At 39.4% G+C, this 25,296-nt stretch overlaps 1 protein-coding gene across 16 annotated transcripts in view; it reads left to right on the top strand.

Moving 5' to 3' along the window:
* The window catches only part of tenm3 (teneurin transmembrane protein 3), a 693,684-nt gene that overhangs the window by 632,505 nt on the left and 35,883 nt on the right, over positions 1-25,296 (top strand). For all 16 annotated transcript variants that reach the window (XM_055205043.2, XM_055205039.2, XM_073862719.1 and 13 more), the window contains 4 exons: positions 5,810-5,929; positions 9,343-9,604; positions 15,460-15,727; positions 19,193-19,336. In XM_055205043.2, coding sequence (XP_055061018.1) covers positions 5,810-5,929; positions 9,343-9,604; positions 15,460-15,727; positions 19,193-19,336 — 794 coding nt within the window. The remainder of the gene's footprint in view (positions 1-5,809; positions 5,930-9,342; positions 9,605-15,459; positions 15,728-19,192; positions 19,337-25,296) is intronic.

Below are 25,296 nucleotides of genomic sequence, written 5' to 3'. Positions count from 1 at the left end.
CTTTTTTTAAAGCTATCAGAATTTAACTTTTTATTAAACACTTAAAAAGATGCTGGGTTATTTTCAACCAAGCGATTGGTCAAAAAGGGACAAACCTAGCAGTTGGGTTAAAATAACCCCAAAAAAATGTTTATATTTGATCCAACAAGCATTTTGGGTTGAAATAACCCAGCATAGGTTACATCATTGTCCCTTTTCGACCCAACACTGGGTTAAAAATATCCCAAAATTCACATTAAACTATATTGGAAACTTTTCCCATGCCTTCATTTATTCTTTCTTATTTAAAATAAAAAGAATATTATATTTATAGATTTTGTTGTTTTACCCTTATCTAAACCTAGACAAAATATGAAAATTCATCACAATTATTATTTTAACAATTATACATTTTTAAAAATCTAATAAAATAATAGTTAATTATAAAGGTATTTATTGTGTAAAATGTATTATTTTGATTGTCCCTTAGCGGAATTATGTCCATTATGACCAACAGTTTTACCCATAAAAACTGCCTGCTTGACGTGAAGAAAACAAAGACAAATCATACTAAATATCACATAAAAAAATATATCATTTACATCAAGCTGTAGATTTTCACATTTTGTAAAAAGTGTGAAAAAATATAACGTGGGTTGCTTGAAGAAAGCAAAAGTGAGTTGAATCCATGTGCAAAAGAGGGTTATTAAAGTAATTCCCAAAAAAGCAAGCAAACACATCCAAAAGGGGCAATCCAAAACATAATCCAATAACAGGCAATAGGTCAGGGCAGGCAGCAAAACAAACAATATTCAAATGAACAGGCACAGGTCAAAAAACAGGCAAACACAAAACAGGATTCAGGCAAACAGGCAATGTAAGGCTAAGTAACAGGCTAAACATACAAAGTAATAATCAGCAGTGATCTAAACAAAAGGAAGTGGCTTTATATTATATAAACAGAAAGTGGGAAGTGAATGATGATATTTCAAAATAAAAGCCGGAACGGAACAGGGTGTCAAAATAACCTCTTGGCCGAGGCGGGGCAGTCCAGAGGACAGAGGAGGTCCTGGGTCGTGTGGCCAGGATAGTCCGGGGTCAAGGGGCAGGCGAATCAGGTGAATCAGGTGAACCAGACGAATCAGGTTAATCAGGTGAACCAGACGAATCAGGTGAACCAGACGACTCAGGTGAATCAGGTGAACCAGACGACTCAGGTGAATCAGGTGAACCAGACGACTCAGGTGAACCCGGCGAATCAGGCGACTCAGAAACACAAAACACAACAGAACACGACAAAACCCTTACAAAAATTTTAAAGGCAGGGTGCATGATCTCTGAAAGCCAATATTGATATTTAAAAATCACCTGAACAAACACACCCCTACCCTAATAGAATCTGGACCTTCTTTTGATAGACCTGCCCCACACATACGTAACCTAGGCAATGATGTTGGTTAGTAGACACGCCCCTTACTGCTGATTGGCTACAAGTGTGTTTTGGTACTTGGCCCGACTCCCTTTTCCAAAGCCTTTAATTGCGTGTTTTTGTTTAGAGTAGATAAACAAAGAAGCCTATTTTCTTGAAATCCACTGGTCCAAAAGTGACCATAGCTGAAGAAACATCTAAGTAGACTCGCTGTTTATCTGTAGATGTTTCATGTATGTCATCTTAGTTGGTTTGTTCACCTTAACACCTGACTCCACCAACCCCTGCCTGCATACATGAAAATCTCTTGTTTTCATTTTGTCAAATCTCCCCCAGCACTAAGGCGCCTTTTAAGCAGATTAACCTTCTGCATGGTATTTGTTGGCAAAATGCAAGATGTTTTACCAGTGAGGCTTGGATGGAAAACAACTGGAGCTTTGCAAGGGTCTTCAGTCCAGAGAAGCATCTGAGGAGAGCGCATCTGTGTGACCTCTTAGCAATAAACGGAATAACCCTGAGCACCTTTGGTAGACGTCCACCTGGATCCAGCTCTAATCCTTGTAATGGCAACATTATAAAATGTATTCTCAGTAACCAGCTGGGAGAGAAAGAGAGAAGCTGTGCATGTTCTTGAAAACAAGGTTGTGCTAATGAGATGAGTTCAACCTTCCACCCACCAGACAATCTAAAATTCAATGACCATTATCGTGTAACTCTGGAGTTTTGTCGTCGTGGTGCAATGACAGTGAGTGGGAAACATGCAGAGCTGGTAGTTGTGTGATGATAGGAGCAAAGAGAGAGATATACAGCCCTAACGAGGGTGAATTACAGTATGCTTTTAGAACACAGTGGTGGTTGACAGTGGACACTATTGTTTTATTAGCTCATACAAAGCAAATGGGATTCCTGAGTTATAGTCACATCAGGAGGAGCAGCAGCATATTTATGAAATGTTTACCTGTGCATGTGACCCTTGGGTCATTTCCACACTTCCTCCATCCTGGCTCGAAGCGAGGGAGGCCGGACACTGTGATTTACTGCTGATTAGGCCCTCAGAAAAGCAGTAATGACCTGGAAAATCAGCCAATAAGTGCGGCGAGGTGTCCTCAGCACTGCCGTGAAGTGACTCTGCCTTTTCTGCCAATGATTAACAGCTGGAGCAGATCTGAAGCAAACAATCCAGACTCTGATTCTTTTTGTTGTACTATTTTCTTAGGGCTGTCAAGGGATTTGAAGACTTACATGATATGCTGATTAATTGAGCATATTTAATGCAGGACGGGTTCTTGTATTCCCACTGCCGTTTTTTAATTTGTTGGTCTGTGTACATGTGAAGGACAGATGTATTTGGCCGTTGCTGTTTTACATCATTTGGGTTTCAAGCGAGTAGTTCAGCAAGTTCGGTTAAGACTCTTTCTTATATTATGTTCCACTCTGTTGCACTCCATCCAGCTGTTTGGAATGCAAGAGCACGTCCTAGTTGAAAAGATCCTTATACTCATTTTGTGCTGTCTGCTCTCTGCAAGTTAAGTTTGGTGAATTGAGTTTCCTTTAGTTTCAGCTGGGAAGGGGTTGTAAACGAATTCGCAAAAACATGGTAGGGGAGAGCAGGGGCAGGGGCAAGTAAAATTTTTCAGAAAAACATCATTTTCTAAGATAATGTTTTAGACAGAGATATATTTTTGCTGTGGTCAATATCTCACAAGGGTGGTCGATCAATACCAGGTGGAATTTTGTACAAATGTAGAACGACTTCAGTATAATTTTACTTTGAACATAAGTTGCACATTGTTACTTTGACCCCGTTGGCTGGGACAAAAGTATTTTGTTGTGTTATGCTACCTTTACACCAGCCGCGGTAGAGGCGTGAAGCACGAGTTATTTTATTGTTAAGTCAATGTGAAGATGCGTTGCTGCGCGTCTGGAGGTCTCACGCCGCGAATGTGGAGTTTGGCGCGGAAGACGCGATTCCGCCTCATTCGCGTGTCTAGTTTGCGCGAATGGCACGAATTGAGCGCCTGGCGCGGTGCGCGCGAATGGTGCTTTTTGTGCATTTTACGTTTGATGCGAAATTGCGGCTGACGCCCAAGTTGAAAAATGTGAACTTTGGCGGAATTTCACGCTGCGTTCACCAATCAGGAGCCTGCTTGCTGCTGTGGTGGCAGTCACTCATTCAACATGAAGGAACGCTTGATATTGTCCGTAGGCAGTCACCTGGAGCTATACAACACAAGTTCTTATTTCTATAGAGACAGGAATAAAAAAAGACCTCGCTTGGAATTACTCCTGTTTTTATAAAATATACCTGACTACAACCTGGTTAATATGTAACTGCAAACATATTTTGACTGTATCTTTGCAAGAAATAATTAAATTACATTTTTATTTTAATTTTAGTTTTAGGGCCTGTCTACACGAGAACGCTCGAGGGTCAGAACGTAAAAATATTTTATCGGATGTGCCTTTCGTTTACACAGCGACACCGTTTTTGGGGCTTAAAAACGCAAAAAAGTGAAACCACCCTCCGGAGTGGAAATCTTAAAAACGCTCTACCGTCCCGTTCCCGTCTAAAGGGTAAAAACGCAAAAGGCTGCTCACGATGGCTCTCAAGTAACAAGTTTTACTTTTGACCCAACAGGAACTCCTGACATTTAAACTCGATTTACTTTTATTTAAAAAAAAAAACTCTGAGAAGGCAAACTTCAGGATCAGTTACAGCACTAAGGGGGTGTGCACACCAAAGTGTTTAAAGGTGCCAAAGAATGCATTGAAATAAAATGTTAAATTGTTCTTAACTTTATTAAGTGCAAAAAATATCCAGAAACGTTTTACATGTCCATTTACAACCCTAGGATTTGTCCTTTGAATAAAATTGTCTATTTTTGCCCTGTTCGGAAGAGTCATGAATAATAATATTGAGCTCTGCTCTGATTGCTCTGCTCTGCGGCTCATGCCAGTAGCTCAAATTAGTAAACATTTTAACAACTTTTTAATTCATTTAATGTTTAATTTAATGTTGGGGGCACACATCTCGACTGTGACATCACAGTTGATGTTATATTGAGATTGGCCTGTTTTCCAGCAGTCTTTTATGTGCACTGGGCTTACATAAAAATGAGGAAACAAATGCATTTGACGCTCACGATACGTCATTACCATGTACAAAGCTCTTATTGTTTATCTATGCCTAGGTAAATACAGTTTTTTATACTGTGGCACTGAAAACGCCAGGCGGACGCCTATAGGCACTTGTGCTTTGGTTGCTATAATACTTCTGATTTGTTTATCAGTCGTTGAACGATGCGCCGGTTGTTTGTTGTGATATTTGTCCCGCCCCTCCTTTACTGTGATTGGACGGTAGAGTGAGAAGTGAAACTGACAAGCTGTGCGTTGCACCCAAAGTTGAAAATTTTTCAACTTTCGGCGCTGAGCCGGAAAAACGCTGAGTGCTGGCGGTTAGGAAAAGTGCGGTGATTCCATTGGAAACAATTGAAAACATATGCTGGCCACCGGCGTAAATGCTTTGGTGTGCACGCTGCCTAAATAACCTGTAGATTTTGTTTGATACTGTAACACATGAAACAAGAAACTTGTAATTAGAAAAAATGACCACCTCAGTAATTTACTTTTCATGCTCGAAAAAGCTTTCCGGACCTACCCGCGAAAACGATCAGGAAATAACACAATATTTGGCAGCTTCGTCAATGATTGCGTGTTAAACATGCTGTCATAGCTTGAAATGCAGATGTAGTCAGGGCTCTAAGAAAATCCCTTTGTTACTTTCGTCCCGCGTTTCACCACGGTTCTCCCCTACTGCTTGAATTGTTCCAAAAATCCTCATTATCTTTTCCGACTTTTTAACACTTGTTTTTCTCAAAATTGCTGAGGAGAAATAAAAATAGAATTGTGCAATTGTTAAAATGCATTAAAACTTAACTAAAGTAGAATGTATAAGTAAAATAATCTGGATTTGATGTAAAATGTTCATATAGACATTTTCAATAATAGTCACTTAATTGCAGACTTGCAGTACTGTAACCCCAAAAGAGACATTTGTAAGATCAAAGAGAAAGCTGCACTGAGATTTGAGGACATGAGAATCCCGATGCAGCCTTTAGGGGACTGAATTATGACTGCCTGTAGAGAAAGGGGCAAATGAGGCACATAAATAAGCATGGGTTGTGTGTAAAAGAGAGAGAAAGACTGTGTGCTTGCTAGTTATTTACAGTGGATTAGACATTTTAACATTGCAGTGAAAGCTTGGTGAGTCCATGTTCAGTCATGCTGTAAATCACATTAATATAGTGTGTGAGCGTGTGTATATTTGTGTGTGTGTGTGTGTGTGTGTGTGTGTGTGTGTGTGTGTGTGTGTGTTTTCTAACAACAGTGTTTGTTTTACAGCCTGGTGTCTATAATCAGAGGGCAGGTGCTTACCGCAGATGGTACACCCCTGATCGGAGTCAACGTGTCCTTTATGCACTACCCGGACCATGGATATACCATTACACGCCAGGACGGCATGTAGGTTTAAAACACACACACACACACTCTATACACACTTCCATACAGCTTCTGTCCTTGAATGTCATAATGCAGCATAGCAGTCCATAAAACCATCTGTTTAGACTACTTATGCATAGAACAGTTTGTACATTATGTGTAAATGCTTTGGTAGAATACACAACCTCTTACCACCCTACAACAATTTGTGTGTGTGTTCACTATTGCTCAATCTTATCTACCAAGATCGTCTCATGAAAATGTCAGCCATTGCTCGGGGAAGCAGTGCTTTAGCAAACAGCCTGTTTAAAATGCATTGAATTTACAAAAGGGGAATCACTCAGCCAATGGCCCGCACTCTCCCATACTGTTAAACCAATCCCAGTATTATTAAACAGCCACAGCACCGCAATCACGAAGGCCTCGGGACTGTAAGCAGCATAGCTCTTCAAACCTGACATCTTTGTTGGAGAAGGCTGTTAGGACCTACCACCATGGACTGTCATGTGTCAGCGGTGAATGGCTGAAGGGAAGCAATCATGCTCATCAAGCATGCTGAGATGACAGGAATTGAAATTAGGTTTTGATTTGAATGGGACTCAATTTAATTGAATTCAATTTTGAGTTCAATTGAATTAAAGATAAAGGCACAAGAAAAGTCTTGCACTTGTCTTAAGAGAAATGGTTGAATAACTTAAAATTTATATTATTTTATAATAAAAAATTATTTTTTTACAAAAAATCATTTTACTTTTTTCCATGGAACACAAAGAATTTGGTGACAAACTCCCAATACATTCCATATTTGCCCTGAGAGTTACAGCAATTTTCGGATGATTTTCAGGAAAATGGCTTGAATTTCAGTCTGTTCCTTACAAAAGCCACTGTATGGCTTTAGAAGACTCGAACAAGTTGTCTGAACCGCTACCATACCTTTATACATTTCTCACTCTGTGAATGGCGCTGAGTGCTGTTAAGCTTTAAAACGCTGTCATTATATGGAAAAAACAGTCTGGTTTTTCTAAAAATAAATACACATTTTCGGTTTGGAACGACATTATGGTGAGTAAATGGTTGCTTGGAGTAAATGGTGATTTAGTTTTGTTTGAGCTATTGGTCAGAGAAACCAATTTTCCCTCCCTAAACTCACACCATTGGCTAAGAAAGCATTGTTATTCAGGCTGCTCCAACAAACAAAGCAGAGAGATGCTTTGAAATCTCTTTGCGAGTTGTTTTGATGTCTCCCTATATAAAAAACCTGATTCAACACATTGCCCTCTCCCAAAAAAGGTTTGCTTGACTTAATGCGGCGCCACACAGTACGATCAGCGTGTGACATCACATGCAGAGTCTTCTACAGGGTTCCCACGGGTCCTTGAAATCCTTGAAAGTTTGTGAATCTGCAGGAAAAAATTCAAGGCTCTGGGAAGTTTTTGTAAATATACGTACATAGATACAGGTTATTGAAAGTGCTGGAATCTATTTAATGCAAGAAGTTTTCTAGAAAAAAAATCCATATTATTCCTTGTGTAGTGTAGGATAATTTCATAAAAATTCTAGACTTTTCAAGCACACATGCTAAAATGTTCGCTTTAAATGCTTATATCTTCTGTATGCGAATATTGATTCATACCAAAATGCTTTTTTGCATAATTGTGTTTGACACATGAAAACGTCTCTGGTTACGTATGTAACTGTTGTTCCCTGAGAAGGGAACGCGACGCTGCGTCTCCCTGCCATACTTTCTGCGTATGTCCCTGTAATGCCGTCTCTGGCAATATTTCAGATAGCGATACACTTCCTGGCTCCCGCGTCACCCTGTCTTTGTCGTTAATCCTCACCATTGGTTGATTTTGAAATACACATTCAGACGCACTTACCCCTGGAGGCATCCCCAAAGTGTCACCGCAGTGACGCAGCGCGAGTTCCCTCAAAAGGGAACTGTAACAATGTATCTTAAAACATAAAACGATTTAACCTTGCTCTCACTTGAAATGTGTCCCCACATTTAGTCCTTGAATTTCAGGATATTGGACCTGGAAAGTCCTTGAAAGGTCCTTGAATTTGAAATTAACTAAGGTGTGGGAACCCTGATTTAACTCTCGATCACAGTACTGTTGTGTCACACGCTGATTGGCCTGCGTGACGCCACTTATGTCAAACAAGCATTGATCAGGCATTTTATATAGGGAGGCATTTAAAACATTGTGAGAGGGGGACACAAGGACATAAATTGAGAAACGCTGCTTTATATACTTAAAAAAAAGTTCAGTTGTCTTAAAAATAGGAGAAAACACACACTTTAGCTCCTAGTGAAAAGCGAGTGTGAGTGGCCGTGAAAGCACAAAGGAGAAAGGCTTGACCGTGACAGTGTATCACAGATAAAGTGAGAACGAGGTGTTGGTGAAAGAGGCTGCCAGAGAGATATGTTTAATAGAAAGTGTGTTGAGAGAAGAGGTTGGACTGGAGGGAGGAGACCCAGAATACAGGAGGAGTGAGTCTGAGATTAGCCCACTCAACCAGCTGTTGCAGCCCTTGAACCCACACCACAGCGTGCCGGGCCGAAAAAGGGCAGCGGATAATCATGCCTACACCTCTTCCCTATCCACTTACTCAGAGGGGGAATCAAAGTACGGGCCACGCAGCTGTTTGGATCCAATCACCACCAGGCTTTCTTTCAGGGCCGCTAGATGCTCTATGTGTGTGTGTTTGCTCTTTCATAAATGAGAGCGAGCTCTATTTCTTTACGCCTCGGCGTGGATATTTTCTGCCTTATCTCGCCGCTCCCCCCTGCAGCGTTGCAAAATATTTGAATATAGGACAGTACCCCCAGTCCCTGACTCATTTCCTATCTAATAAGTCTCCCATGGGTAGAAGGAGTGAGAGAGTGACAGAGGGAGAGCCAAGGGAGATTTTTGGCTTTTACACAAATGCAATGATAAAAAGGCTCAACCACATTATCATGCATTTTTCACCGTGGCAGGGCCTTGTGTCGGGAAGGATAGGGTACTATTTAGAAATAGCTGGCGCAGAGGAGGCCTGCTCTGGGATCAGTGAGGTTAAAGGAAGAGACAATTAAACCAACCATCAGCTCTTTTAGCCATCAGCTCTCATGTCTAATTCATTTCAGTTACTCACTCTATCACCTCTGCAGTACATTACCTGCATATTGCTTTTATCTAATGAGGAGAACATGTAATGTGTTTTTTTTTTTATGTGTGGGTGCTTACATAGAATGCATTTATCGAAGCAGGTTATGTTAACAACAAAGAGACAAATTCACAAAGCAGACATATTTCAACGCAAAAGCCTTTGTTGCATTCATTAACCACGCACAGTGCAGTTACGCAGTTGTTGAATAAATTCCTCCCCTTAATTGTCCTTCTTATATTTTATGTTACTTTTGTAAGCTAATCTCTGTTTTAATTGTGTAGGTTTGACATTCTGGCCAATGGCGGAGCATCACTGACACTGAGCTTTGAGCGGGCTCCATTTCTGACGCAATTCCGCACGGTATGGATCCCATGGAACGTCTTCTATGTTATGGACACCCTGGTAATGAAGAAAGAAGAGAATGACATTCCTAGCTGTGACCTAAGTGGCTTCGTCCGGCCCAGCCCTCTTATCGTGGCCACTCCCCTCTCTACCTTCTTCAGGTCCTCACCTGAGAACGGACCCATCATTCCAGAGACACAGGTAAGGATCAGTTTAACTCATTCAATCCAACTGAATGTGGATGTCATCTTCGAAGAACAAAAAATTGTATATGTTTAAAGCATTTTTTAGTTTAAAGGATTTAGTGCTGGGCAAAGATTAATCGCGATTAATCGCATACAAAATATATGTGTGTGTACTGTGTGTAATTATTATGTATATTTAAACACACACGCACGCACACACACGCACACACACACACGCACACACACACACACACACACTAGGCTTGCCGCGATAGTCGGTGAAACGGTGATAACCGGTGCTTCAGCCTCTCACCGGTTAGATCACTTGCCCACCGCGACACCGTCTTTCACCGTCGTTTTGATATTTTCGTGTAATTTAATCATTTAGTTTCGATAGAGAGAGCAAACTGAATGTGTCTGGTGCCTGAATTAAGCGGAGCTGAACGCGCTTCACGTCACAAAGCAGCAGGTGTCAGATTTCATTTATTCCTGTCAGAGTTTGCGAGGCAAGCTGACTAACCAGACGAAGGCAGAAGCCGCGTGCTTACTCGTTTTTTTTATAATATACATATATGATGTTTAATATAAGCGAGATCGTTTTGTTGTTGTGTTTATCATCAAGAAAAATAATAAACCCATCATTCAAGCAGCGCTTTATGGAGAAGTAGCCGGTTGCTATGCTTGGGACTGGCTGGTTCTTTGAGAATTACCTGCGCACATTGACTCAAGCACTTAATTAAATCAGCTGTTGGACTCGCATTGCACGCAAATTCATACGCAATTTAACGTAGCGTACGCAAGCACTGCATTTAAACAGTTGCGTAATTCAAAAGTGAAAGTAAAATGTGCACGTCTGCATGCGCATTTATTAGCCCCTCCCACACGGTGACACCGGTATCACCGTGTTTGTGACGCGCTGATTAACCGGTGGGAAAATTACGTCACCGCGGCAACCCTAACACACACACACACACACACACACACACACACACACACACACACACACACACACACACACACACACATACATTTCAGAACATTTATTTATATATCATTTTTATTGTTAATATATAATATAGAATATATGAAAATAGAAATAAATATATATACACATGTAAATGTTTCTTAAATACATACATGAATGTGTGTGTGCATTTATATATACATAATAATTACACACAGCAACCCTTATACTGTTTATTATGCAAAAAAATCACTTTTATTTTGTATGCGATTAATCGTGATTAATATATGCCCAGCACTAATTTAGACTCTCAATTTTTACTGCCAGATATGGTAAATGGATTGGATGTTTTCTTCAGCCACTTTCCAATGTTATCTGCGCTCGTTTCACTACATGAAAGCAGAGTAAAAAAATAAATGGAAAAGTTTTTAATCGCAAAAAAATCCTTCTAATCAAAAGGATAATTAACTTACATGAAAAAAATCTTGAAATTTACATAGAAAAAACTGGTGACTTTCTTACTTAATATTTTTGTCTTTTTTTAAGTACAAATATCTAAATGCATGATGCATTGTCCTGATGAGCAAAATGACAAAATATATAAAATTTAAGTGAATTTGTACATAAAAGAAGCAAAAAAATCTTGAAATTTTTTCTTAAATACTTAATTCAAGAAAAAAACTAGAAAAATTTGCTTACTCCATTGCCAGATTTTTTTGGCTTGTTTTATACACAAATTTACTTAAATGTGATTTTTTTGTCTAAAAACTAGAATATTTGCTTAGATCATTTTGCTCATCAAGAAAATGCATCTTGATTTACGAACTTTTAGATATTTTAACTAAAAACAAGAAAGAAAGTAATTTTTGCAGTGTAGTTCAAGGTAAAATAAATGAAAACTTAATGATCTTTTGTTTACCTGTGCAAAAGAGGGTATCATATAACAGCAGTCAGTTTGTCTTTAAATAGGTTGATATGCATTGAGTCTATATACGCAGAGTTTAAAGTCTAGACTGAAGTACTGCAAAGCTTAAGGCAGAACAGAAGGTAGCTTTGAGAACTAAGAAACATCAAGACACAGTCTGTTCTCTGCCCTCAACCTGCACTCACAATCCAGTAGCCAAAAAAATTGTATCTCAGTTTGATACTGGCACAAGATAAAAATCACCACAGTCTTCAGCAAACCCCACATATTGAGGAATGAGATATTTTCAATTCAGGATCCTCCTGCACACTATACTTTTGTTCTTCTTATTCAGATAGGGTTTCGGACATGTAACTTTTTGCATTGCAGCTCTAGGCATTAAGCAGTCGTGCAAATCCTACACATAATTAAACACAATATTTAAGATGCATAAGTACTGGATTTTTGTTTATTGATAAATATGCACTGAAATATTCATGTGTTTCCTTTCACAACTGAAAAATCATACAACCCTATTACAGTTGCAAATGCATGTACAGAATATAAACTTACATGCATTTGTATTGTTTTCCTTATTTCTATACTGTGTTTTCTTATGTCTATACTTTTTGTTCTAAAATGTATTTTCTATAAAATTAAACTAACTTTAGCTAACCCGACAGGAAACATTAACCATTAACAGGTTATTTGATATGTTCGTGTTTATTAAAAAAACATACTTAATACAAAACTGGCTATATATAATTATTATTACACCCATACTTTACAGATTGGTTCATGTGATAGAATTGAGTAACCTGAAGTCTTTCGATTTTAATGCCATGTTTTCCCAAACAGATTAATCTATGTTGCAGTCTAGGCTGAAGTCAGTATTTACAATAATGACGATTTTAAACAAATGTCATGTCATTTAGCGGATTTGTGGCTGAATCGCTGTTGTGCACTGACTTGTGTTCACTCATGCTTGAGTGCGGTTCCAGCAGATCATTTATATTTAGAATAACTAATTTTATTATAACGTGATGACTCGAGTGCAATAATTCCAAAATGATGTTTAAAATTGTAAGTACTTTGTATTATCAATCACGCCAGGACACATTTATGTAATGGAAAGTAGATTACACTACACTAAAGCAACAAAACATAATTCAGCCACATAACTAATGTAAATACAGAAAGCTATATATCCTCTCAAAATGTATAGCACTTAATTTTTGACAATGCTTATGGTTTCGGGGGATATTTTAAAACATGAATCAATTTCTCTGATTTGCTGTTAACACAGCAAACATGAATAGTGAAAATCCAAACAGGCACACTGTGTCCATACGCATAATCAGTGTAAAATAGCTTAACCTTGCACACCGCTTGCGTGACTGTAACAATAAAACTGGATCCACATCAGTCAAAATATTTTTGGGAGTAGAATATGAAAGCGTGCTTAGTTTGTGTCTGCACAATGTTTTTAAGGTCTTAAAGCAAACTCCAGTATGAAATACAAAACATTCTTTAATACTAAATCCTCAGTCATTCGCTGTGGCACTGTGGCAGGTGAGGCTAAGGAAATGCGCGCTTGTTCTGCTTAATTTTTTTGTAAATACAGGAACAGAATGATTGATGTGACTTTAGGTCAAGTAACTCTTACATGGGGATTTACAATGTATTTAATTCTCACAAGTTTTACCGCACCACATTTTGGTGGTGCAATCTGTCTTCTACTGAATATACAGCACTTAACATACATAAAGCAAATAGTGTTTGACTTCTCATTGAGTGACTACTAGACGCATTTATTACATTAAAAGCTCTACTTATCTCTGAATATTTATAAGTACAAAAAATGTAATGCAAAATTTGAATAGAATCTGAATAATTTAATTCCTTTCAGTTTAATTCCTAGAAGTTATTAGTGTTATTAAATGAGAGGCTTAAAATCTTAGCACTGTCGTGTCTGTTTCTCTCTCTCTCTTTAGTTTCTTTTTCACTGTGCCTTGTGTCCAGATGTGTATTTGATCCCTTTTTTTATAACCCTGGCTTTTCCATTCTTACCTTTCCGCGCCATGTAGCAGGGGGAACATCCCCTGTAATGCGAGCACGCCGGGCCAACACACATGCCGCCTTACGAGTTTGCTCCGAGACATAAAGGAGAAAAATTGTTTCCTTATTGTCGGCAGCCAATAGACCACACTTTTCTTCCCGTGTTTCTCTTCGGTCCCAACACGGGCATCTGTCCCTCCTGTGGAACCCCACTCATCAAAGTAAATGGGTCCTGATTTAAATTACAGCCTGCTTTGAGAGGAACTCTAAACAGGGGTAATCAGACCCAACCAAGTTAGCATTTAATATGGGCTTTTGGACCCCAGCTGTAATAGCCTCCGAGGTTTTTTCTAACCCGGAGCGTCACACATAAATGGCAAACAGACATCCCTCAGTCAGGTTCCGTAATGCTTAGCGGCCATGACACCGAATGGGCATGCATATTGCTTTCACTTGGCTGGGAAAAAAGGAAACCAGCACGTTTTCACGTCCGACCGACAGCGAGCCAGAGTAAACCTTCACACAACAGTGGAAAATCAGACAAGACATTTAAAGAATGAAAGATATATTTGCTGTCCCATCAAGCTTTGTCTCGGTAACGGCATAACACCTCCAAATGTAATGCTGTTTTGGGTTTTCCTTGCAGAAACATTAGCTTACTTCCTTTTCTTAGCATAAAAAAAAAACTTGATGATAAAACTAAATCTGGTCTTTATTACTGTGCATTAAATGGGCTGTATCAAATGAACTTTCAAAGCCTTTTTCATCTTCCCTTTCATTTGGCAAATGAGAAAATATTTAGCTTTAATGCAACCATATGCATTTATGGCCCTTGCCCCGTGGCTTAGAATAACATTGCTGCACACGTAGACATGGAAGCGCATGCAGTGCTATTTATTAAGAGCTTATAGCAGGAAAAGTAAAGCATGTTATTAGCTCAGACTCTGTAATCAAAGTCCACAGAGGGGAAGCCAGAAGCATAGCATGAATGCATTTTGGCTTATAGGACAACTTACGAGCACATGGCATGCACACACATGATGGTCCTAGGTGACTGTTAGTGTTAGGGTGACCACATGGGCCTTCAAAATTGAGAGAGCATGAATGTGTGCATGCATAAATTTATATTGCTGTAATTTTAAATCACAACTACTATTACATTTCCGTTTTCTCCGTGCATATCAAAGGTTCTCCCAAAGCCATCTAGCCCCCTCTACTGATCTGGTGAAAAGTGCAGCAGGATCCATACCAGAACAGAGACGAAAAGAAATTCCCCCTGGCTCTCTTTGTCCTCTGCATTAGAGAAAAGTAAATGTCCCCTCCCAGTAGGACACTTGACAATGCCAGGAGCTGGAAAACAAGGGGATTACTGACTTTCTACTGTGGCTTTTCATTAAGCACTTGAGGAGAAAGCTGTGATGCCGAATCCCTCTGTTGATCCAAGCTGCTCCTCATCTAGTATGCTCCATTTGTGGCATCTCAAAAGAGGGAGAGAAATTAGCGCTAATACTCTGAACTTCGGTGACTCCGCACCAGGGGCACTAACTGAACGTTTGTGTTTCATCTAGCACAACGAGCCAGCTGTGTGGAAGTCTGAAATCCGACCACTTTCTGCTCTTTTACTTGAAGATGTAGCACACACCGCTCCGCCTGTCGTGGTCGAGCGTGCGGAATGCGGTACGGTAATAGCCTCCGACAGTGATGTAAATATAAACGTGTTCCGCCCGTGAAAATCTCCCTCATTAGATCCGAGATGTCAAGTAAATGGCGGTCAAAGCAAACACAGGCCCAGATGTGCTTTAATCCTGCGGAGAGAAAAATCTGTGTGCCTTTTCCTCAGCACCGATTCCTTTTCCAGATGCTGCCTGAGCTGTTCAGGATGTACAGTCAAATCCTTCTCTCCCCCTCTTACATTTAACTTCACCTCTCTTTCTGTGATGTGCAGGTTCTTCAGGAGGAGACGGCGATTCCGGGGAGCGACCTGAACCTGATGTATCTGAGCTCCCGGGCGGCCGGCTACCGGCCTGTGCTGAAGGTCATCATGACCCACGCCACCATCCCCTTTAACCTGATGAAGGTGCACCTGATGGTGGCCGTGGTGGGCCGCCTCTTCCAGAAGTGGTTTCCTGCGGAGCCCAATCTGTCGTACACCTTCATCTGGGATAAAACAGACGCGTACAACCAAAGAGTCTATGGGCTGTCGGAAGCAGTGGGTATGTAAGCGTGCAGAGATCAGAGACCAAAATTTGTAAACAAAACAGCTTTGATCAATAGGATTTTAATGAGTTACAATATCACAAATCTGATATTTTTGTGGCTAACGCACTCATTCGGTTCCTTTTTAAGGGAAGAAAAGTAAATGTGAGTCAAAAGGAATAATGACTAATATTCGGTATTGATTTAACAAGCGTTGAGCTGATAAACAACCACTTACAGTGCCTCCATTTATAACATTCTGCTCTTATAGATTTACAAAGTAGAGGAATATAAATCTACTTCACTATACAAACGCCCCTAGCTGAATTCGTTACGTGAGTGTAGACGTGCTTAATGGCCCGTGACGGCATGACAGTTGCATTATGGGACATCTCCTTAAATGTACCTAGGCAAATGTAAATAGGAAACACGGTAGTTACGATCCACCAGCACAGGAAGCATTTTGTTCCTCTGAGAGTTTTTTTTGCCGTTGCTTCACGTTGGCATTTTTTATGCTGACTGTATTTTCTAGTATGATTACCCATCAGCAAAATCACAGCGGATAACACATCCCTGTTCTGTTTTGAGGAAGGTCATGGTGATTCTGTGGCTTTGTTTTTCACTTAAGCATCTAGAGAGACGTCCAGCTGCTGATGGCAGCGCCTCGGTTTGTTATTTTCAGCTGATGATGTGGCAGGCAGTATAGTAGACATGCTTTTCATTGCCTTACAGAAGCAAACACGCAGGATGTCCGGATACAAAAGGAATGTTTGCCACTAAATGAAGAATGTTTTCCGCCTTTACAAAGCGAACTGTGTAAAATTGTAAATGGGTTAGCTGGGTCTTATGAGTATTGATTGGTTTTCACCTTCTCATCAGGCTTTGGTTTGCCAATTGCATTAAGCAGGTAATTCTTTCGCCCGACGAATAGCAGTGTGGTTATCGATTCTCTCTGGGGGACAAAAGGTCGCTTTCTTAATATGATCGGCTGAAAAAGTTATACATTTAAAATGATTTGCACCTGGTGAAGCGCAGAGCTCTCAGAGATCGCTTATGAGATTTACCAAAGTTATGATAGAGTCACAGCAGTTTCAGGCGGGCTGCAATAAAGATGAATTGACATTGTGTAGGACATCTGATTAGGACTTAGAAAGTGTGGTTTACGCGGTGATTTATCTATATGCCTCTTAATGTTGTGTTTAAAGTAGAATGTCATTATGGTCAACCACAAATTTATCTTAATGTATGTAAACTGCTCCTGTTGCTCAGTTGTGCAGCACAATGATCATGGGTTCGATCCGTAGACAAAACTTTGGATAAAGACATTCACCAAATATGCTCAATTTAAATGTAAAGACTTCCAAAGATCAAGTCAAAAATATGAAGTTTGGTTCCAAAACGCCTTTTTTTTTTAAATTAGTTGCCGTTATCAGTATTGTATCTGGTCAGTATTAAAAAGTAAATTCTTAATTTTACGCAAAATCATTCTGTGGAATGCAATAAATCCGCTCAACAAATCACAGCGCACCATTCCACGCATTGTAAACAACAATGGCGGCACTTTGAATATACACAGAATCTTAGTTTTCCTCATCTACTTTGTACGTCATGATCAACAAACAAACAAAAACAAAATAATACTTTTGACGGCATTGATAAACCTGTGATGGTTTTCTGTGGCAGGGAAGAAACGTAAGCCATCAAAATCGAATAATTTAGCGAGAGGCACTCAGGAGACAGAAAAATGCCGGTTGTTGCTTGTTCTCACACGACAGCATCAAGCTTCTGTCATGCTAACCAGTGTTGTTTTTGGCAGCCCTTTTAGTTTTAGTCTTTTGGACGAAAATGCTTTTTAGTTTTAGTCACATTTTAGTCACTTATAAATTAGACAGTTTTATCAAGTTTTAGTCAACGAAAACACAAAAAGGTTTTAGTCAAGTTTAAGTCAATTTTATTAAAAAAAGTAGTCTTTAACAAATTAATTTAGATTAAAAAGTGTGGTGTATTTAAAATGTGCATTAAGGTTGTCCCTTAGGGCTTGTTTTAGTCGGTGTGCCTTCTGCGCATGTCATAACCAAAACGTTTAGCCTGATATACCCTCATGTTGAGTTTGAGTGTTACGCTGAGACCTCGCTTATAAAGTTGAGAAACGCGTGCATTGCCTTGTTATTTAAATACACCACAAAAAGTATTGGAAATGGGCTTAGGTTTGACTAGTAGATACAAAAACCTTAGGCTTATCATGAAATGTGTATCAAGCCGATTGTCGAGTAAAATTGAATGTATATGATATGTTTACAGCTTGACTTGTTAGTTACCTTTAAAAAAATATTAGCGTGATAAGTCTTCAGGTGCCACTTGAGGTTGGTGGTATTCTTTCTCACCTAGTTTTTATCCACATTACCCAATATGCATTCCGTTTTTCTTTCTGATGGATTATACTGAAAGTATGTCCATAAATAATCTTGTCCTTTCCGTTTATTGGCTTCACCGCCACGGTCCTTCGAACTCGCCACAGCCGCAGGTGTGTTGTTGTTGTGTGAAATCTGGTGAGCATACGCGGCATGGCGGCAGCCGGGTGGTGGGCATACCCAAAACAAGGATAGGAAGCGCCAGCGTTGCTGATACAGTTTCTGATATAGCTAAAAACAGTCAGATTTCACGCAATATAGGCAGAAATGACCTGCATTGTGAACATCAGACTTATAATCATTTTCGTTCCGTCTCGTCTTGTCAACATAAAACTCGAAAGCGCCTCGTCATGTTTTCGTCACCTTAGAGCAATTTTAGCTAGTTATTGTCGCGTTAGTGTAAAAAAAGGTCCGTCAACGTTGACAAAAACAACACTAAAGCTAACACATTGACCCCTGAGGATCTTATGAATAACTTTTCATTATTTTACTCAAAAATTGAGCAGGACCAAAACATTTTACAGCTGATCGTTGTCAAAAAAGTTCAGCGACAACATCCCAAGGATAAACAATGACAGTGTTTTATTAATATAACTAAGTGTTTTGATTAATGCCATTGTTTTTTTTTTAATCAGTGTATACCACTAGTCAACTAAATGAATATAACATAGCAAAGATGAATGCACATTTATATATTGATTCAATAGATTTATAGCATTTTGAAAAAAATAACTTGGCAGAAAAAAATATAAATTTTTACAATAAATCTTTGAAAATCAAATTATGGATTTGAATTTTTAATGTTGTTACAACCTAAAGATGCTATGTGAAAGTTTGTAGCAGAAAATAGTGGTTTTTATCTTGTCACTTTCTTGGTATAGAAAACAAATTTTAACCAAAATTAGTCAAAATGGATTTATTGTGTTTTGGAACCAAACTCTTCATATGTTGTTTTGCATGTCTCTTACTTAAATTCACTCTTAAGTTTTCAAGAAGTCTGTATTTGATGGGGTATTTATATAGTATATTTGCATACTTGAATAACAGCAAACTCTCTGTGTGTCTTTCAAGTGTCCGTGGGATTTGAGTACGAGTCCTGTTTGGATCTGATCCTGTGGGAGAAAAGAACAGCTATTCTGCAGGGTTACGAACTCGACGCCTCAAACATGGGAGGATGGACTCTGGACAGGCACCACGTTTTGGACGTTCAGAGCGGTAAGCCCACCGCCGACCTCTGGCTTTGCTTATAAATAACACAAACATTGCTCTCCTACACAAATGTTAATATGCAAAGCAGCAGAAATCAGATTGATTTTGCAATCCACTCAAATAACTTCGAAGTCTACCCACACACTCCCGAAAACAACAAAAATCAATCAGAATACACGTGAATTATCTCTTTTACTTTCTCAAAAACGCTCATTTTCTCCCTATTAACGCTACTTAGCATGACATGGATATAAAACCTTTAAGTTGCTCATTAGTGTCAGTGCAGTTAAATGACTTTGATGAAGTGGAGCTACAGTGTTGGGGTTCAGTGTCCTTTTTGCCTTAGTGTCTCGGGCATGCCAATGAAAAGACATTTGACATTTCCATGTGACTGACCTTCACCCAGACTAAGCAGTCTGGAGTGCTCTGTGCAGCAAACATTTATGACCACGTGTCATTGGGGAGAAACTGCTTTGATGAATACTTAAGGAGTCTCTCACGCTTCATCTTGGCTGTAAAAGGGTGCAGAGCAGAGGTTGTCCCCACACACTTTGCTTAAAGGTTGAACCTGTTTATCCAATGCCTACCCTTGAGCCCTTTCAAGAGGACAAGATGAGCTGTTCTTAGATCATAGTTTTTTTACTGTAGCCCCGTGCGATGACAGCGGCGAGCGTGCTCACCTTTTCAGTGATAAATGTTTGTTTTAACCTTTTACTAAAGCTCATAAACCTCACAAATAGCATTTGGCAACACAGTGAACCAAAATCTCCGTCAAACATATAATTCAGCCAATAATATGTTCAATTATACAACAGTTCTTTCTGGTTCTCGAATCTGATTGGCTAAGAGCTATACGATATTGTGCTGATAACGGCACTGTAACCGCTTCACCTTTCGTATTATTCTGCCACCTAGTGAATGGAGGTCCTAAGCAGGCTCATCTCTGAATGGAAAAACACAGACGCGCTTTTTGTATCACTCTCCGTGTGTCTCATTAGTTTACTAGCTCATAAATCAGTCTATGAATCCCCAATCGGAAGTTATTATTCCGTCAAAGATCAGCGCTCTTGTATGTTACGTTAAAGTTAATGGGAGAAATGTCTTGTCACATCGTGTGGACGATTAACACTTGGAAACAGGAATATAGACACTCGTTTTTTTCTGGAGCTATATCTTTTATCAGAACGCGAAAACACCGTGGAACTGCAGGTAAGCCCCGCAGCTTTTAAATGTGGACATTGATCATTTACTTTATCGTGACGTGACTATTAAAACATGTTATGAGATATCGCCACTGGTATATTTATAAGCAGCATGCAAAAACATCTCTCTGACACTTATAAAAAACCGTTTTGTATAGTACTGACAAGAACAAAGTTTAATAATAATAATCGTGTGCTCGTATCGCGTTAAGAATAAATGAGAAAGCAATAGTAACGTTACACAAGTATAGTTTTATTAACTTTTACCTCGCGCCAAAACAATAACAACACAAAAGACACTAAATATGAATAAAAAAACAAGTACTAGTTTGATCATGACACCAAATACTGCTGATTTGATCTCATTTTGACGATCATAAACAAACAAGGCCAACATGAGAGCCAGGGAATCCCTTTCAGAGATGTAGCCCAGAGAGGGCGGTGGTCAGCGGGGCGAGTGAACACTGACGTCCGCTCATGCTTTGGTTCTCATTCGTACCGAATCTCACTAAGCAAACGTTCAAACAGATATAGAGCTATATCACACTCCTACTCGAGCGATATTGCTTAAATATGTCCTCATGTTGTTCAAACCTCATATGTGACCCTTAAGTAGCACGGGTATATTTGCAGCAGTAACCAAAAATACATTGTATGGGTCAAAATTATCGATTTTTCTTTTATGGCAAAAATCATTAGGCTATTAAGTAAAGATCATCTTCCATAAAGATTTTTTAAAAATATTCTACAGTAAATATTTCAAAACTTTATTTATCATTAATAATATGTGTTTCTAAGGACATCATTTTTACAATTTTAAAGGCGATTTTCTCAATATTTAGATTTTTTGCACTCTCAAATTCCAGATTTTCAACTAGTTGTATCTTTAGCCAGATATTTTCTTACCCTAACAAATCATATATCAGTGGAAACCTTATTTATTCAGTATACATGTATACTCAATTAAAAAAATGTGACCCTCGTGACTGGTTTTGTGTCCAGGGTCACTGTATTATTTTCTATCCTTCTCTCTAAAGACAATGGAGATGAGAATGTCATATTTCATACAATGAGACTATTATAACTAGATATGATGGCTTTTTAAGAGGAAGAGAAATTTACATTTTCATTATGTTCCTCATGCTCACACAAAGCAAATCACTTATGTTGTATGGTAAAGATCTGCTCAGACATTCTGCTCGCATCTTTTTGTGTTTCACAGAGCAAAGAAAGTATTGCAGGGTCGTTATATAAAGGATATGCAAATTATTGTTTCTAAATGGTCAGTTTTGCTTAAAGCCAAACTGTTGTTAGCATACCGTACCTAAAATCTTAGTCACACAGAACAAGAACTGATGTTAGTAGCTCATAAAAAAGTGAGTGAAGCAAAACATATCCTCACCGGATGGCAACAGACAGTGATGGACAGCTGGTAGCTAGTGAATCCATGCCGGAAAGCCATAAATATCCCAAAGAAGTGGGCTTCTGATGGAGAGAAGTGATTTGGGCCTTTCCAACGCAATGATTGTGGAAATGAACTCTTTGGAGCGAGACACAGAGAGCAATAAAGAATTACGTTAGTCAGCCAAATACATCTGAGAGTCAGCGTCATATAAATTATAGACATGTGTATAACCTGCATACATTGTTCACTAAAGCTGATAATTAACTACGGTAATATTACCATGTGAAATGTCAAAATGTACTCTGTTTACTATCTTAATGCTTGTTTTATTGTAATTGATTCAACAGTGCATGTTTTTTTACAATATATATTTTATCTTTAAACACATTAATCAAAATGATAGAATTTGCTCTTTCTGAAAATCTTTCCATCGAATAATGTTAAACAACAGCCAAAAAATTAAGTCATTCCCTATGCTATTTTTTCAGTCATTTCTTTGGCAGCCGCACTCTTATGTCAATATGTCGGTCCCATAGTCAGTTGTACATGCCCAACCCTTTTTTTGTCGTTGGCATCTTGAGTGACACTAAAGCCTCATTTACCTCACTGGCAGAGAGCCAGCTGTCCTACGAAATCTCTGAGCCTGTTGCCCTTCACTCGTCCCTGACCCCCTTCTGCTCAAGAGCCCTGATCCCAAACCCTTCTCACCCACCACCTCAGTCGGTGTGGAAGACTCCTGCTCTGCCTACAGTATTCCAGAACGCACTGCTGCGGATGTCTTTGATTCATGATTGTTAATCCTTCCAATGTCCTTCGATTTTCAGCTCAACGTTGACGTGCGCTCCAATATTGCATGGTGTGAGTGAGAAAGAAAGAGATAAGGATCTCTAATGTTTGTTCGGTGCAATCCAGGACCCATCTTGTTTTTAGGAGCACCATGCAGTGGCAGCAATACAAGATCCACCCTACAATATTTTTTTCAGTATATCTTGTTTTGTTGCCACAGATTCAGAAAATGAATGCAAGTTATGAGGAACACAATGCTGGGTAGATTTGTTTATGTTAGATTATTAGTTAGCGCATGAAATGCATAAGGCAGAATCACAGAAACACATTTCGGCTACTGCAACCTGAAGGAAATGAATTAATAGTGCAGTTTTCAGTCATCCAAAGCCTTAAAAATCACTCAAGAATAAGACCTAGACTTGTAAGAATCTGTCTGTACCATGTGCAGCCCTAAGCTTTAGGCCAAGGAATCTGTTAGTGTATGTGTCTTGTTGTAATGAAAGGAACCAGAGTAATAAGACCTACAGTATGTTCCTCTGGGGTTTGGTTAAATGTAGGAGTGTTTGTTTGCATTAGCTTCCTGTCTTTGGTGACCTCACCCTGTCACCACAATTTTCATGCTGTCTCACAGGGAAAATGCGCACATGCTTACATCCAGACAACGCCCAGCCACAAACTAAAACACACCATCTCTCTTTAGCATCCTCCATCTGTTCACATACGTGCCTTATTTTACAAGAGGCACTGTAAGTGATAATCACTGTTGGGGTAGTTACTTTGAAACTGTTTTTCAATCCAGCATTGGGTCAAATTGGGACAAGCCCAGCCCTTCGGGTTGAAATTTAACATATGCTGGGCTGTTTCAACCCAAAATTTTGGGATGTTTTAACCCATCGTTGGTTCAAATATAATATTTAAGCCAAATGGCTGGGCTTGTCCCCTTTTGGCCCATTGCAGGGTTAAAAACAATCCAGCATTTTTTATGTGTGTGTGTGTGTGTACACTCATCTAAAGGATTATTAGGAACACCTGTTCAATTTTTCATTAATGCAATTATCTAATCAACCAATCAAATGGCAGTTGCTTCAATGCATTTAGGAGTGTGGTCCTGGTCAAGACAATCTCCAGAACTCCAAACTGAATGTCAGAATGAGAAAGAAAGGGGATTTAAGCAATTTTGAGCATGGCTGTTGGTGCCAGACAGGCTGGTCTGAGTATTTCACAATCTGCTCAGTTACTGTGATTTTCATGCACTACCATTTCTAGGATTTACAAGGAATGGTGTGAAAAGGGAAAAACATCCAGTATGCGGCAGTCCTGTGGGCGAAAATGCCTTGTTGATGCTAGAGGTCAGAGGAGAATGGGCCGACTGATTCAAGCTGATAGAAGAGCAACTTTGACTGAAATAACCACTCGTTACAACTGAGGTATGCAGCAAAGCATTTGTGAAGCCACAGGCGGATGGGCTACAACACCAGAAGACCCCACCGGGTACCACTAATCTCCACTAGAAATAAGAAAAAAGCTACAATTTGCAAGAGCTCACGAAAATTGGACATTTGAAGACTGGAAAAATGTTGCCTGGTCTGATGAGTCTCGATTTCTGTTGAGACCTTCAGAAGGTAGAGTCAGAATTTGGCGTAAACAGAATGAGAACATGGATCCATCATGCCTTGTTACCACTGTGCAGGCTGCTGGTGGTGGTGTAATGGTGTGGGGGATGTTTTCTTGGCACACTTTAGGCCCCTTAGTGCCAATTGGACATCGCTTAAATGCCACGGCCTACCAGAGCATTGTTTCTGACAATGTCTATCCCTTTATGACCACCATGTACCTATTCTCTGATGGCTACTTCCAGCAGGATACTGCACCATGTCACAAAGCTCGAATCATTTCAAATTGGTTTCTTGAACATGACAATGAGTTCACGGTACTAAAATGGCCCCCACAGTCACCAGATCTCAACCCAATAGAGCATCTTTGGGATGTGGTGGAACGGCAGGTTCGTGCCCTGGATGTGCATCCCACAAATCTCCATCAACTGCAAGATGCTATCCTATCAATATGGGCCAACATTTCTAAAGAATGCTTTCAGCACCTTGTTGAATCAAATGGCATGTAGAATTAAGGCAGTTCTGAAGGGTGTCAAACACATTATTAGTATGGTGTTCCTAATAATCCTTTAGGTGAGTGTAGTTGAGGTTTTTTTTAGTGTAGTGGAGTTATTAGTGTACCTACTTTTAATTAACTACTTCCCAACACATAATGGACTTAAAATAAACCCAGCCATTGGAAACCCAGTGGAGACAATAAACTAGCACAGCTATGAGAGGAAGCTTGGCCAGGCATAATTGTAAATTATACAGTTTGTCAATAAACAAATATACAGAATAAAGCAGTGACCAGTCTGCAGCAAGAATTTCAGAGAGCCGTGTAACGAATATTTAAGCTTATGCTTGTTTTGCAACTCAGTAGAAACAAGAAAAATTTAAGTGTGTACTGTATATGCATTATAGTAGTTGTCTATACACTCTAGGTGATTTATTAGTCAGCATTAATGTGTAAACCCCCTT

Source organism: Misgurnus anguillicaudatus, chromosome 3 (genome assembly GCF_027580225.2).
Source record: "Misgurnus anguillicaudatus chromosome 3, ASM2758022v2, whole genome shotgun sequence".
NCBI classification, from domain to species: domain Eukaryota; kingdom Metazoa; phylum Chordata; class Actinopteri; order Cypriniformes; family Cobitidae; genus Misgurnus; species Misgurnus anguillicaudatus.
Note: the sequence above shows the minus strand (reverse complement) of the source record. Positions and strands in the feature narration are given on the sequence as shown.